The 14,917-nt window shown below is 43.1% G+C and overlaps 1 protein-coding gene across 5 annotated transcripts in view; it reads left to right on the top strand.

Moving 5' to 3' along the window:
* Positions 1-14,917, top strand: part of STK39 (serine/threonine kinase 39) — a 277,088-nt gene that overhangs the window by 82,485 nt on the left and 179,686 nt on the right. For all 5 annotated transcript variants that reach the window (XM_023623086.2, XM_023623085.2, XM_070241166.1 and 2 more), the window contains exons 6-7: positions 14,104-14,213; positions 14,469-14,570. In XM_023623086.2, coding sequence (XP_023478854.2) covers positions 14,104-14,213; positions 14,469-14,570 — 212 coding nt within the window. The remainder of the gene's footprint in view (positions 1-14,103; positions 14,214-14,468; positions 14,571-14,917) is intronic.

The raw sequence follows: 14,917 nt of genomic DNA, 5'->3' as shown, positions 1-14,917 counted from the left end.
AAGGGCCAGCAGCATCATTATTAAATTACATTTTATATATTACCACAAGCTGCTGAGGTCTGGGGAAAACAAGAGTTCTTACACTGAGAGCAGAGCAGTTCTACTCAGTTTTTGCTGGATCTTTTTTTGATTTATTTTTCTGTTTCCTGGAACCTCTGTTTGTTATAACAAAAAATGGTCCTTCTCTGGTGAAAAGGTGAACATTCATTGTTTGGGTTCAATGCATCTGAAGTGCTTTGTTGACAGATATTTAGTGAGCATCTACTGTGTCCCAGGCACAGTCCTCTGAGCTGGTGTGGGGGTAAGCAACTGAGACATTGTGTCTGCTGTCAGGGAGCTTACAGCTCAGGTGAAATGGACATTAAACAGTTAGCTATAAAATTAAAAAGTTCCTAAGTAGAGAGAAATGCATATACCTGAGGAATCTAAGTTAGCCACATTAGGTCTAGTTTAGTAGGTTGTCCTAGGGATAAATCTTAAATATGTATTATAAATATGAATGATTTGGGAATAGGCGTTTTTGATCAATAATGTAACTTACTGCATATATATATATATATGGATTAGAGATTTTTAGGAAATTTAAATAGAGTTAACATGTATTTATACTCTATGGGATATAGTTTAATGCTTAATTTCACAGAGTCTACTTGACGACACAGTAACCAAGCTTTACCCACTCCCTGGGTCGCTAATTTACCCCATGCCCTCTGTCAAGTTCTTTGCTGGCCGTAGTTTCTATCACCTATAAAATGAGGTTCTTGGGCTGTCAAGTTTCCTTTCAACTCTAAAAATTGTATAATTTTTTGGTGAGGAAGATTCACTCTGAGCTAATGTCTGTTGCCAATCGTCCTCTTTTTTTTTGCTTCAGGAAGATTAGCCCTGAGCTAACGTCTGTGCCAGTCTTCCTCTATTTTGTATGTGGGCTGCTGCCACAACATGGCTTGACAAGTGGTGTAGGTCTGCACCCGGGATCTGAACCTGGGAACCCAGGCTGCCAAAGCAAAGCGTGCCAAACTTAACTACTCTGCCATGGGGCCAGCCCCCTCCCCGCTTCTTTTAATGGCAGCTCCATCCTTCTATTGAATGGGCCAGAAATCTGATGTTCCTTGAGCCTTCTCTTTCTCTCATATCCTATGTCCTGTCCAGTTTGTCAGCAAATCCTATTGTTCACCATGTCTCACCACCCCTGTGGTCATCCTGGTCCCAGCCACTATCAGCTCTTGCTTGATTATGGCAGCCTCCTAAGAGGTCCTCTTCTTCTGCCCTTGCCACTCTGTGCTCAGTTCTCCACACGGCATCCAGAGTGATGCCTTTAAACAAAGTTGGCTTGTGTCATGCCTTTATTTAAAACCCTCCAATTCCTCCCCATCTCAGAGTGAAGTCACAATCATTGTGCTGACCCACTGGGCCTTAGAAAATCTGGCTTCTTATTGTTTTCTTGACCTCATCTCCTACTTCTTCCTGTCCCTCACTCCAGTCCACTCAAACTGGCCACCTTGCCATGCATGCTCCTGCCTCAGGACCTTTGCATTGGCCACTCCCTCTATGTGGAACACTCTTTGCAGTACGTCCTTCAGGTCTTGGCTCCAGTGTCACATCAGTGAGGCTTCCAAGGCCATCCTGTTGTAAACTGCCTACTCCCTATCCTATCCTATGGTAAATTGCAGCCCCCTGCCCCATACTCCCTCTCCCCTGATCTGCTTCTCTTGTTGTACCCATCAATGAGCTCTATGTTAGGGGTTCTCAAGGTGTGTGTTCCTAGACCAGCAGCATCACCATCACCTTGAGAACCTGATAAAAATGCAAATTCTTGTGCTCTTCCACCCCCGATCTGCTGCCTCAGAAACTCTGTTGTGGGGCCCAGCAATCCATATTTTAAGAAGTCCGCTAGTGCTGCTGATGCACGGTAAAGTCTGAGAACCACTGCTGTATGTTGTACTTCATAATTTTGTTTGTCATCTGTATTTACCTCACCTCCCCACCCCTGCCCCAACTGGAAGGTCAGCTCTGTGATGTCAGGACTTTCTGCTTCATAGTCCCAGTGCTAAGAACTGGGTGTGGCACTTAGTAAGAGCTCAGTAAGTAGTTGTTGAATGAATTAATGAACATATAGCTGTGTAGTAAATTGAGATTAACAGAACACTGAGCAGCAGAGTTTAATGTATGAGCCTCATATTTTAGTGACTCTTCAGTGTTGAGTTTTAAATGTGAGGTTTTATTTATTGCAGATTAAAAAAATCTGCACATTCTTTGAAGATTGGGTTAGCCCCAACTAATCCTTCCCCAGACTTTGTGGAAGCGATGTAAATTGTTGGTTTAAATACCTGTGGCAACTAGAATTGTGCTGTTTTAATCATCTCCCATAGGGACCATCTCTTTAGAAGTGTACAGATGGGTCATTCTGGTTTAATGGAGGCTTCTGATAGCAGAGTTGGTTGAGTGGAGATTTGTATGAAAAAGACCACCTGCAGGTATATGAATATTGCATTGGAAATTTAGACTTATTAATATTTGATCTAAGTTGCTTGTGCCGGTCTGTGCGGGTATGGCCAGCGGGAGCCCCCATTGATTGTGGAGTATGCCTTTGGCATAGGAAATGATAATACCTGTAAATATGCTTACCCACTCTGCTCTCCTTACAACAGCTCTGTCAGGTGCAGCAGAGTAGGTGTTAGAGATGAGGGGACTGAAGGCTGCGGAGCGATTGTGGACTTGGTTAAGGTCATCCTGGAGGTCATAAAAACCATCAACCTTGGATCTCCCGACTTCACTTTCAGTCCTTGGCTCACTTCCTAGCCATTAGGCTCCGTGGTGGGGAGCTGGTTTGCCTTTTGACTCTATGCCTTCTGACAGTTGGGCTGCCCTGGGCTCAGGTTTTTCAGCTGTAAAATAAAGAAGGTTGACAAGATGCTCTCCAAGGACCTATCTTGCATCAAAATGTTTGAGTGATCCTTCATTAGCCTGATTCACTACATTCTCCATCTTATTGAGAGCATTCAAGTCAGAGATGGTCTTGGGCATGGAGGGGAGAGTAAGCCAAGTGTCTGTCCTGTGGCTGCTTTTGCCAGAGCATCTTTAAAAATATCCCTCCTACCCCCCCCCCCCCCCCCCCCCCACCTGGGAGCCAGGGAAGAATGGGATTTGTGATTTGGGGATTATCTGTGGTTTTCCTTTGTTCACTGTAATTATCATCTTTGAGAGAAAGGTGACCACTAGTGAGTTCTTGATTATGTCTGTCGTTGGACTTGAGAAGGCTGGCTCTTGCCTTGTACCTTCAGCGCAGCTGGCCTGGGATTACTGCTCCAGCCTTCCTTACGCCCCTTCCCTTCTGCCAATGCCCTACCAGGTGTGGCCTCTGGCACCACTTCTTGTGGGAAATTCACCTGCTTTCGGGAAGTGTTCTGTGGCTCTGACATAGATGGGCAGATTATCTGCGGTTTGCTGTTATCTTAAACTAGTGCTCTCCTTCACACTGTGGCTAATTGGCTGGATTAGTCAACTGAACCATGAGCCAAACGTGAATTGACAACAACCACCACTTACTTTTCTTTTCGTCCCATTTAAGCCTGTGTTGTCTTGAGGGTGAGAATAGTTGAGGAATTGGGGAGGGGGTGGCAGCTTATGTAGCCTTGACTTTTTACCAAGAATCCTGCTGATTCTTGAATTTTTCTTGTAATTTGTCTATGTCGTTGTTAATTGATGTTGATTCAATGTATAAAGAACAAACAACTGCTATGAACTTCTTTCTTATAAGTAAAAATATGGCACATTTGAATGAAATCTGTTGATGGCAGTTTCGAGAGTCTGCCTGCATGAGATGCCAATCATGGGAAGTTTTGCTTTTTTTTTTTTTTTATTTTGAAAGGTGATGTTCTACCTTTAGGGAATAAAAAGATGATGTCCTGTGATTTCTGTCCTTCTTTTGCTGTCAGAAAAGCCTGTGAAATTGTCATTCTCTGATGTTTCAAAAAAGGTCAGGACTGCCTGTCCCTCGTTAATAGATGGGAAACACGGATCTGTCCAGAGCAGCTGAGAAGTGATTCCTGAATTAAGGCACATCATGTTTTCTGATGGTGAATGCCTTGGACATCATGCTGTCAGTGAGTGGGGGCTGCAGCCTGTAGCACCAAACCAGGCCACTGAGCACCATTTGCTTGCAAGAAGGAATAAGTAGAATTGAAAACCAGGAGTCTGATGGAGGGAAAGGAGAATTGGTGGAGAGTGAGGTTTCAGAAAACTCTTTGGTTCTGTCTGGTCCATTTTGGGGTCCCCTACTCCTGAGCAGGTCAAGTGATGTGTCCCAATCCGTAGTGAAGTGGTGTGTGAGTAATTGATTACTGATAAGGTGATAACCTACTTATTATTGACTTGCTTAAAAGATGAGCGGATTCAGATTATCACTTCAATAATAGAATGATATCACCCCCACACAGTTGCATGTCCGGGGTTCTCCTGAGTGGGAGAGAAAGGAGTTGTGTTACAAACCTCTGTGCTGAGAGTGGTGCTTGCCTACAGCCTCTGTCTCTGTCTCCTCTGTGCCCTGGGGCCTCCAGGGAACAACTATTACTGGTAAACTGTTAATAAGTATCATGATTGTAAATTATTTTCATGTATGAAAAAAACCTTTTGTGCACATGTGAGTGTTCCCATAGAGGTATGCCATGTGTGTGAATGTGTTTGTCCTCTTGGCACGTTAGAATCACTGGGTGAGAAGTTCTGCGTAGGACTTGAGTTCTGTTTTTAGTTTGGCCTTTGTCCTTGCTGTATCACAAATCACGTGAATGTGCTCTGAACCTTCTTCCTGGTACTCTCTCTCCACTCCTGTGGTTCTCTGCATCTAAGAGGTGAAAGAGGGAAGCCGTGGAGTTGGCCGTTCTTTGAGGTCTTCGAGTTGTCCTGAATCGTGCCACAGCACCGATAGGAAGACAGTGCTCTCGAGCAGTGCTTCTCCAGCCTCACTGCGTGTCAAGTCAGCTGGGGCTCTTGCTGCAATGCGGATTCTGATTCCGTAGGTCTCGGGTGGGACCCAGGATCCTGCATTTCTCACACGCTCCCAGGTGATGCTGGTTATTCTGGTCTTTGCACCCCTCTTTGAGTAGCAAGGGTCTAGACTAGAATGTTGAAGAGACTTCTCTCTCCTATTTTCCTAGAAGTGTATTGTTCTGTTTCTAGAAGGTTTATGTAAGTGTAGATGCAATGGAAACTACTGGCAAGAAAGTGAATTAGACTCTTCTTGTATATGTTTTCTTTCCCTTGAGACGCCTGTGCATTTATTTGTTTTGATTTGTGCCCCTGGCATTAAAAGCCACACTTAATACTGGAGCTGTTTAAAAACCCAAAATTGCACCATGTGCTAAATTGTTTTCTTGCTGATTTTTACTAAGTCCTTTTGGGGAATGCAGCGACTTTGGCCTCTGACACAGTGGTTAACCCTTAGCAGTCAGGAAGTATGAAGAAACCTGGCTGGACTGGGGAGTGGCAGGGGACTGTAAGAGTTAAGAAGGCTTTGGGTACAAATAGCAGAGTGTTTGACTGGTGGGAGATTAAGCAAAACAGACATTTAATTTTCTCGTATAACAGAAGTCTGGGGCATTCAGTTCCAGGGTTGGTGCAGAAGCCCAGGGATATCACAGAGGGCATGGGGTCTCTCCTACTCTCTATTCTGCACCTCAGTAATGTCAGGCAGCACCTGTCCCCATGGGCTGCTCTTGCTCCCAGCATCACATGCTCACATGGCAGGGTCCCAGACAGGCAGGGGAGCCGGGGGCAAAGAGGCCTTGTAGGGTGGTTCTTGTATTCAGGTGGAAAGTTTCCCTACAAAATTCTGCACCATATTCCCCATGGGTCTCATGGGCCAGGACTAGGACAGACCCTGACTGTTCACTGGTGGGAGGAACCAAGCATCATGATTGGCTTAGATCAGTTCACTTAGTCCCCTGAGCCCTGGCAAACAAAATCTGGATTCTGGTAGAGAAGACAGGGTATGGGTGTTGGGTAGGCAGCCAACAGTGTGTGCTCCAGGGACCGAGATTGAGAATCTGCTATATATATTCTCAGCTCCCCCTCTTATAGCTTGTGAAACTGTTGCGCAAAGAAGTTAAGTAAATCAGCAGGGAGTGTAATTGGGATCACATGCAGGCCTGTTCCATTGCAAAGTGCTTCCTTGGAGTGGAAATGCGGCTCCTTCGTACTCACTGTGTCCTCCCCTTGGCATCTCTCCTCTTCCCTTTAGTTTCTGGGATCGTTGGTGGGAAACTCACTAGTAACGGTCAGGACCCCATGGTATGCCTCTGAACAGGGGCCACACATTCCACACCAAGAGTGTCACTATATGGCTGCTTGGTAGTTATGCACACATTCATGGCGCAATGAAATATCACTGTTAGAATAGTCAGAAAGCTATTACTGTGAGCAAAGTGGCATTACTTCAAGAGGAAACAAGCCCAGTGAGTGTTGGTGGCTGCTGTCCTAGATGTCGCCATATCCTGACGTGGGCCCCTGGGCTCTGGGCTCTGCTTCTTGTTCTGGGTTTGCTGAATTCTGTTGAGCACAGCGCAGGTATCCACCTGGCATCCACCTGGAGGACTTAAGTGTCCCCTGTGCCACCTCCAGGTCAGTGTTGCCCCGCGCTCTCTCCTGCCTTGTTTTACAGGAATTCCCAGCAGGCATGAGGGACTGCCCTCCCCCTGTTTTCACTCAGGCTTGGCTCTTAGTGCCCAGAGGTCTGAAGACACGCTGAAGATGGCAAGACTCCAGGAGAGTGAAAAGGTGTTCCTATTTAATTTAAAAACACAAATAGAAAAACTGGTAGAAAAGGCTGGGTTTAACTATACAATAAAAAAATAAAGTTGAGAAACAGTGATTTGGTCAGTTAGAGAAGCTAAAAGCCCTGTGCTAAATTGTGTGATAACTGGATAAGCATTGCAATCAGAACGACGCAATACTGGAAGCCTGTTGGCTTCCACATACATGACAAATTATGGCCGGGGATGGGCTGCCTTATTCTTCAAATGCCTTGTGGGGAGGGAGATTTTGACCAGAGAGTGCTGTGATCAGAACTGCCCTTCAGGAAGATTAATCTGGATGGAAGGAGGGGCCTGGATTGCCGTTGGAAGAGGCATGCCTCTGATTCTCTAAATGCTAAAGCTGTCATTTTCCCTGGTCTGTCTTTTCCTTCTCTCTCCAAGAGAATCAGGGGGAAAGGGCATCCAGGAATTGCCAGCAAGCAGAAGAGGACACCTTTAGTGCCAAGTGTAGTATATTGGGCATATTAGCATATTTCTTGTATTTGTGTTGTTTAGGGCATGTAATCATCACTTTATTTAAGTGAATATCATATTTTCACATGTTAGCTCTCACTGGAAGGCCAGGGTTGTGTCTGAATTAAAGCTCTGTAAGCCCCTTGGTGTCTAAACTCACAGTGTTTAGGCACTGTTGGGCACACTCCGTGCTTACTGGAGATCAGTTGGGTGCTGCTGCACCACTGACACACATTCTATTATAAAAACAACATGGAAAGAATGAAATACACTGTTTAAAACAAAGCAACTTTCCATAGTCTGTTCCTAATAGAATTAAGAAAATATTTGCTTCTCTTTTATACCCATTATTACATAGTTTGCATAATTTAAATCATAATATACTTCTTCTTCTTCTTCTTTTTTTTTTTGCTGAGAAAGATTAGCTCTGAGCTAACATCTGTTGCCAGTCTTCCTCTATTTTATATGTGGGTCACTGCCACAGCATGGCTGATGAGTGGTGTAGGTCCATGCCCAGGAACCCGAGAACCCAGGCCGCTGAAGTGGAGCATGCCGAACTTCACCACCAGGCCACAGGGCCAGCCCCCATAAAACACTTCTTTATATGCTTCTTCGTTCATCAAACATTGGTGGTACAACATTTTAAGGAAACCTGTGGGACTCAGGAAGGCGGGATGCTGGCAGCCCTGGGAATGTTCCTGGTGTTTAGAAGTGCATTTCAAATTTGCCAATAAAGTCCTGAGAGTCTCTCATGAGAAAAAAACCTGGGAATCAAGCCAAATTATGAAGGGATTGTTTTTATGATATAAAAATGACATTTAGGATTAGCCAGAGAACCTCAAACTAGTTTTTCTGTGTTGGGTAATCACATCTTGATCTTTACTCAGGAGAAAGCTTAGGAGTTGTGGAGTATTAACCCCATTATTCCATTTTGCATTTCCTTTTCAGTACAGAAAAATACACTGAATTTTCCCAAAGTGGAGACCAAGGCTAAGTGGCCAAGTCCTCTGTGAAGGACTGTGGACTTTATTCCGACCCTCAGTGACTTGCTATGTGGTCTTTGGCAAGTCAATTAATCTTTTATATTCCTTCCTCTTTTTCAATTTCAATATGCACTAAATCATCATGTTTTCTTAAGAATCTCTGTAATCCTTTTCATTTTCAGGGTGTCTGTTCAAATACAGGCCCTGCTGATTTTACTCCTGGGCTGTGGCCGGGGTCTTCCCTGCTTCTAGACTTTCTCCTTTCCTGAATACCCCTGCATAATTACTTTTCCAGTGGTGCAGGTGCTGATTGGATAAGGTACCACTTCCCTTACATGGTACTCAGACTCTGGTTGTGCTCCTCAACAATCTCAGTGCTTCCTCGCTTTTCTAGATCATGGCCTCTGGGGAAGAGAGGCTGCTATGGGGGATCTCCACTGTCTCAGACTCTCAGCCCGCCTCTAGGAGGTCTGAGGGATCAGGATCTCCTGTAACCCATTTTGAGTTCATTTTAGGAAGCTCTAAACTATCAAATGTTGATTCCATTATTCTCTAGCCAAGTGTTGAATTGACCTAAGCCCATTTTTTCTTGCACAACGCAGGTTCCTTTTCAGGAATATTAATAGATGACGTAGATGTTTGAGGGAGGTTAGGGCTGGCTACTCACCCACAACATCACTTCCAAGGTTTTAAGGAAATCAAGTTTTAGACCAAATTTTGTCATTCATTACCAAGCAAGCCCCTGAAGAACACGATTTGTTCTGTAAGTGCAAGGAAAATCCTTGCTCTCTATCCTTCCGGGTGGATGAAAAATTCACTTGAAGCCGACATGCCAGGATTCCAGATACTCTTTTCGTTTACCCTTATACCTGGCATCCAGAATCCAGCTACACATGGAACTGGTTAGAGATTTAGCTTACACGTGAGCCTGGCTGGGTTCTTTCATTCTATTCGTGCAAGAGTGGGGAGTATGTCTAAAATATCTTAGCCACTCTCCGTGTGCTGACTGCCTTTACTTTCACCAGTGAAAGCCCGTTTGTAACACGCATCATGCCTGTCAACAGGTCACTGTTTTCCCCAGTAATGACCCCTTTTGGGCATTCACCTGGCTCATACTTATCTATACTTAGAAACAGATAACAGAAATACTTCCAGCAGCTGCCTCTGGCATCCTGAATCAGATGCTGCTGGAACCTCCCAGCCCTGGGTGTTCTGGGTCAGCATGCCACTTGACCTCTTGGGTTGCAGGATCACAAATATAATATTGCATGGTGTATGATGGAGTATTTTAGGTAGATTTTAGACACCATAACAACATAGTTGGCAGACTAGTTTTGCAGGTTAAATCGGGCAGGCGGAATTGCTTTATTTTGCGTTTTCACTTTTTTTAAAAAATGAATTTGTTGCCAACAACAACAAAAAAGAGAGGTTTTGCATAAAGATCTTGATGTTTGGCTTTCTCTGGGAAAACTGGGACATCTACAGAACCAGGTCCATATTCCTCTGTGGCAGCTTTCGTTTCCAGCTGAATAGCAGAGGCCTGCTTTAGACCTGGCTGGGGAGGGCACTGAGGATGGGCTCCTGGGAAGGGGGCCGTGCCTCCTAATGTCTCCTGAGGCTGAGACTAAGTATCAGGGGCTTGCTCTTAATCACTGAGGTGGTGTTGTTAGTTTTCAGGGCCTCTTCCCTCCTTTATTTTCCTGCCTGGCCCCGGTAGGTGTCTGAATGTTTGACCCTGGCAGCTGTCAGACAGTTTTTCTTCTTCGCTCAACACTTGTACTTTGTTCTTGCTGTTTCTTTGTCTGGACCGTTGTTTCCTGTTAGTCTTGCGTGTCCACATCTTAACCTCAACTTCAGGGCCCACTTGGATGCAGAGTCTTCCAGGGCTGTTACGGTCCTAGCTCTTCTGCTTCCCTACAGACAGCATAGCACAGCCTTTGATGTCACACATTGTTCTGGTGTTTATCATTTCACGTCCTCTCACTCACTCCTAGATGGTCATATTCTTAAGGTCAGGAAACATCTTTCTCATGTATCTTTTTTTTTTGGGGCGGGGGGAGGAAGATCGGCCCTGAGTTAACATCCATTGCCAATCCTCCTCTTTTTGCTGAGGAAGATTGTCTCTGAGCTAACATCTGTGCCAATCTTCCTCTATTTTGTGTGTGGGTTGCTGCCACAGCATGGCTTGATAAGTGGTATGTAGGTCTCTGCCCGGGATCTGAACCCACAAACCCCGGGCTGCTGAAGCAGAGTGTGTAAACTTAAAACACTACGCCACTGGACCGGCCCCCTTTCTCATATTTTTTATTTACCATTGTAAGAATGTTAATGCTTAGCCCAGTTGCCTTGCTTTTTAAAGGCAGAGAAAAGTAGTTTATTGATCTACCTAACAATTACTGTAAAGCATATCTATACATGGTGAGAAGAAGTAGGAGAGTTTTATCAATATGAAAGTAATATAAAAATAGGTGTAACCAGGAAGCCTGTTGAGGAAACTGAGGCACAGAAAGGTTAAATGCCTTGCTGGAGTCCCATGGTTGGGGAGTAGCCTTGTCTTTGGCCTAACCACTGGACCACCCGTCCCTTGCCTCTTAGGGCTGTGCTGTTTCCTGCAGTATTTACCACTTTCCAAATCAGGTACCTACACTCTAGAATCCTGTAGATCCTCCTCAAGGCTTAGCATTCACTTATCAAAATAAGACAATTCCCGTTACGTAGATCATACACCACAGATTAGGCAAAGGTGATGGATGCATATGAAGTTAACCACACCCTAACACAAAGGCAGCTGTGAAAAAGCCCCAAGGCACCAAGAGTCAGGATGCCAAGGATGCTTCCGTCCTTAATAAGGACAAGCAGAAGGTCCTCTGCTGATGGTCCTTCCCTCAGTGGAGGGAATGATGTCCCTGGACAACGACACAGCATGGGGTACCAAGGCAACACTGGTGAGGGCAAGGATGGTATTGGATTCAGGGAGAAAAAGTAAGTAATTTAGCGGGGCTGGAGCTCAAGGTCTGAATTTGGGAGTAGTGATAAATGAAGGGGGAGAAGGAGGGGAGTCAGATGTGTGGGTTATGCTGAGGGACTTTGACTTTATCCTGGGGGAGCTGGGAGCATTTGAAGACTTGTAGAAGAGTCAGACCTGTGACATAGCAAGGCCTGGTTGCTGGAGCGCGGACCTGGAGAAAGAGGAGGGTGATGACTTAGGAGCTGCCACAGGAATTTTGGCTGAAACCCAGGCCGTGGCAGTGGGGAAGGAGAAAAGTAGATGGATTCAGAAGATGTGAGCGCCTTTTAGTTACTAGGATGACAGCATTCTTTCTGGTTTGAGATGCATTTATTCCCGGAGGCAGGAAGATGGGCTGGCTAACGTTATGTGTAGCCTTTGATTCCATGTTGCCAGAGAAATATTCATGGTTTCTGACCAAAGTGTGTCTGGCTCCACTCCCTTTGGCTGTATAGATGTACCCGTAGGAAACAAGGACGCTTTTCACTGTTATTGCCCCGCCACGTCATTCTCGCTGTCATATGTAAGCTGTCTTGAAAGAATACACCAGTTTTCCTGTTTATACAAGCACACCATGTACTTTGTTCAAAGTGTTCTGTTTCTCAGTATGTATAAATCTTTCTGTATACACATTAGCCATACATAGGAGCAAATTGTGTATTTATTCTGTAGTCATAAGTGTGAGTAGATGTTAGGACTGGTGTTTTCTGCTTCTGGAATTTTTGTTCTGAGCTTTAAAGACGTTTAACCATCTGTTTATGACTTTAAAGTGAGTGATCTAAGTGGAGGCTATGAATAAATATGTGAATCATGAAAGATATATTGAAGGGGCATTATCAATAATGAATTGCTACTATACATCGTTCTCAGCTGTTTTTGCAGCTTTAAAAGGGTCTAATATAATCAGATGGTATTTTTAAGGAATTAAAAAGCCTAATGACAACTATGGACTTTTATCTGGATTATGTCTTTTAGAAAGAGACTTTGGGGTGCAGAGTTTCTTCAATTGCACTTAAAAAGAATCTGTTTTTCCTTAAAGCAACTTTAACCCATATCCTTAATTAGTTACAGATGATATGTATTTATTTAACATTATCATGTTACAAAATTACTTTAATAAAAATAGAATGTTGGAATTATTGTTGAACTACTTTTCAGAAATATAAATTAAGTGGAAATTAATATTTTTAAAAGCGTTATCATAGTGTCTTTTCCTCTAGCTGAACATGCTAGGTGCTTACAAATGATTTCAATTCACTTAGCTCTACTGTTAAGAGAATGGGTTTTGTCTCCTCTTTCCTGCAGGAGACTGGTTTACTGGTTCCAGAGACTTCTTTTCACAAGGCTTTATTTTTCTGACTGCAATGTAAGAATTCAGAGTTTTAGAGCTTGGCACATATGTGCAAATGAAATTATACTGCATTTTCAAAATATGCTTTTGCTCAATATTAACATGAGAGTAGCAGTTGGAACAAAGTCTCCATTTGTCATTTTTTTATTCCTTTTGCTTGTAGTTGAAATCCTGTTGGGAGCTGAGTAAATTTAAATGTAAATAAAATGAAACAGGCAACATATTTCAACTCAGGGAACTGGTTACAGTGTTACTGCATAACTTAATTTTGTAAATATAAAGCAAATGCTAATACGTTTTTGACCTTGGTTTGCATTGACCTTGTTCTTTGGTAATTGCCTTCATCCTGGCAGTCAACAAAGGGATCCAGCAAAGGAGAATTCTATGAGAGCAGTTGGAAGGGGCTCTCACTGCATAGTCTGCTGTACCATTTTGAGATGTCGACTACCTTTTAATTACTATTTGCTAGCTTACTATCAAGCTGTCCTTGAGTTGGCTCTTACTGGTAGGTCTGTACTAGCCCTAAGTGCTTGGTACTTTAACTATTATCTAATTTTAACCTTTAGTAAAAATCTAAGCAGAAATGCATGCTTTAATAATCGCTGGGTATCCTTTCTCTACTGTCACATATAAATATCATTTTTGCATATATGCATGTACATATATACAGTAAGCCCAATTAATTCATCTTTTCACAAAAAGAACTTCTTGTATATAATGGATGCTAAGAAGAGCATTATTTCATTCTATAAACCATTCCATCTATACCTATGAAAATTATCAAACGTTGAGAAAACAAACGTTGAAAAACAAAAAGCAGTCTTTGCTGACTGAGCTTTTCCTTTGTGTTGATTGCTACATGTGGACAGACCGGGACATGCTGGCTTTGTGTACCTGGGTTTCTGGATTTGCCATTAGGATTTTGGCTAAGGTGTTAGCACTGTTTGAGCAAGGGCATTGGAATGTAAAAGATGAATGTTATTCATCCTTTATTTAAAAAAAGTCTATTCCCCAAACGTTGATGATGTGGAATTAAAGAAGCTAGAAAATAATCGTAATAAGAGAAAAACATAAAAAGACACTGCATCACATACCAGTTTTACTGCCTCCTATGCTTATAAATGACTTTCTAAAATAAATGTTAGTACATCTGAGATCTCGTATATTTAGGGCTTTGGGAATGTGTTTGTATTTTTATTGATGTAATCCTTTATGGTTAGGTATGACTTTTGATACCTTTTTGGTAGAAAATATAATTGAATATGCTGAGCTTTTGGGGCTGGTGGGCTTGCTGACCCATTACCCGAGATGGTGTTCTTTAAAGTGTAGAGGATAGCAGATGGCAGGACTGCCCTGGTGTATGTGTGAGACAGCTCACAGTGTTTGGAACAATTCATCACCAATGTAAAACTCACCAGGAAGAGAGATGTTCATAAGGTCAGAATTTGTAAGCAATAAATGTCTTACATAAAATAAGGGTGATTTTTTTTTTCCTTTCAGATTTTGGGGTAAGTGCATTCTTAGCAACAGGGGGTGATGTTACTCGGAATAAAGTAAGAAAAACATTTGTTGGCACCCCATGTTGGATGGCCCCTGAAGTCATGGAACAGGTAAAAAAAAAAAAAAGTGATGTTTTGATTGACATAGTTCAGTAGTACATACCATCGATACACTAACATTTCATTCAAATCAGTCATTATACTAGAATGCATCATGTAACTAAGATTTAATTCCCAATTGCTGGACCTTAGCAAAGTAATATCCAAGTTGTGCATACACAGCTGTGGACTTGCGACATTATATGGACTTCACGATGTATAACATGCCTGCTGTATAATTGTGTTTTTCCCTGGTTCCTTTCTTAGGTGAGAGGCTATGACTTCAAGGCTGACATGTGGAGTTTTGGAATAACTGCCATTGAATTAGCAACAGGAGCAGCGCCTTACCACAAATATCCTCCTATGAAAGTAATTACTCTTGGCAATAATATGTCGGGTTTGAAATATGATTTAATGGAATCTGTTCTGTAATTCTCTTAAACATAGTCATTTTTCTCTTAGACCTGAGGGGAGTTAATGGAGGAATGCAGCCAAGTTAAATGTTGTGTGATGTTCTCAGTGGACAGAACAGGACAAAAGTAGTACAATTCCTAGCTTTGACGCTTACTGTACATTCTCAGCACAGAGCTGACTAACGAATGTGATCAAATCGGTCGATGGAGGTTGATAGCTGTGACAAATGCTGGTCATTACTCTTGATGGCAGAATACCCCCAGCCCCACCAGGGAAAATCTAAAAATGGATTATAGTGATAC

The sequence above is a fragment of the Equus caballus genome, chromosome 18 (assembly GCF_041296265.1).
Source record: "Equus caballus isolate H_3958 breed thoroughbred chromosome 18, TB-T2T, whole genome shotgun sequence".
NCBI classification, from domain to species: domain Eukaryota; kingdom Metazoa; phylum Chordata; class Mammalia; order Perissodactyla; family Equidae; genus Equus; species Equus caballus.
Note: the sequence above shows the minus strand (reverse complement) of the source record. Positions and strands in the feature narration are given on the sequence as shown.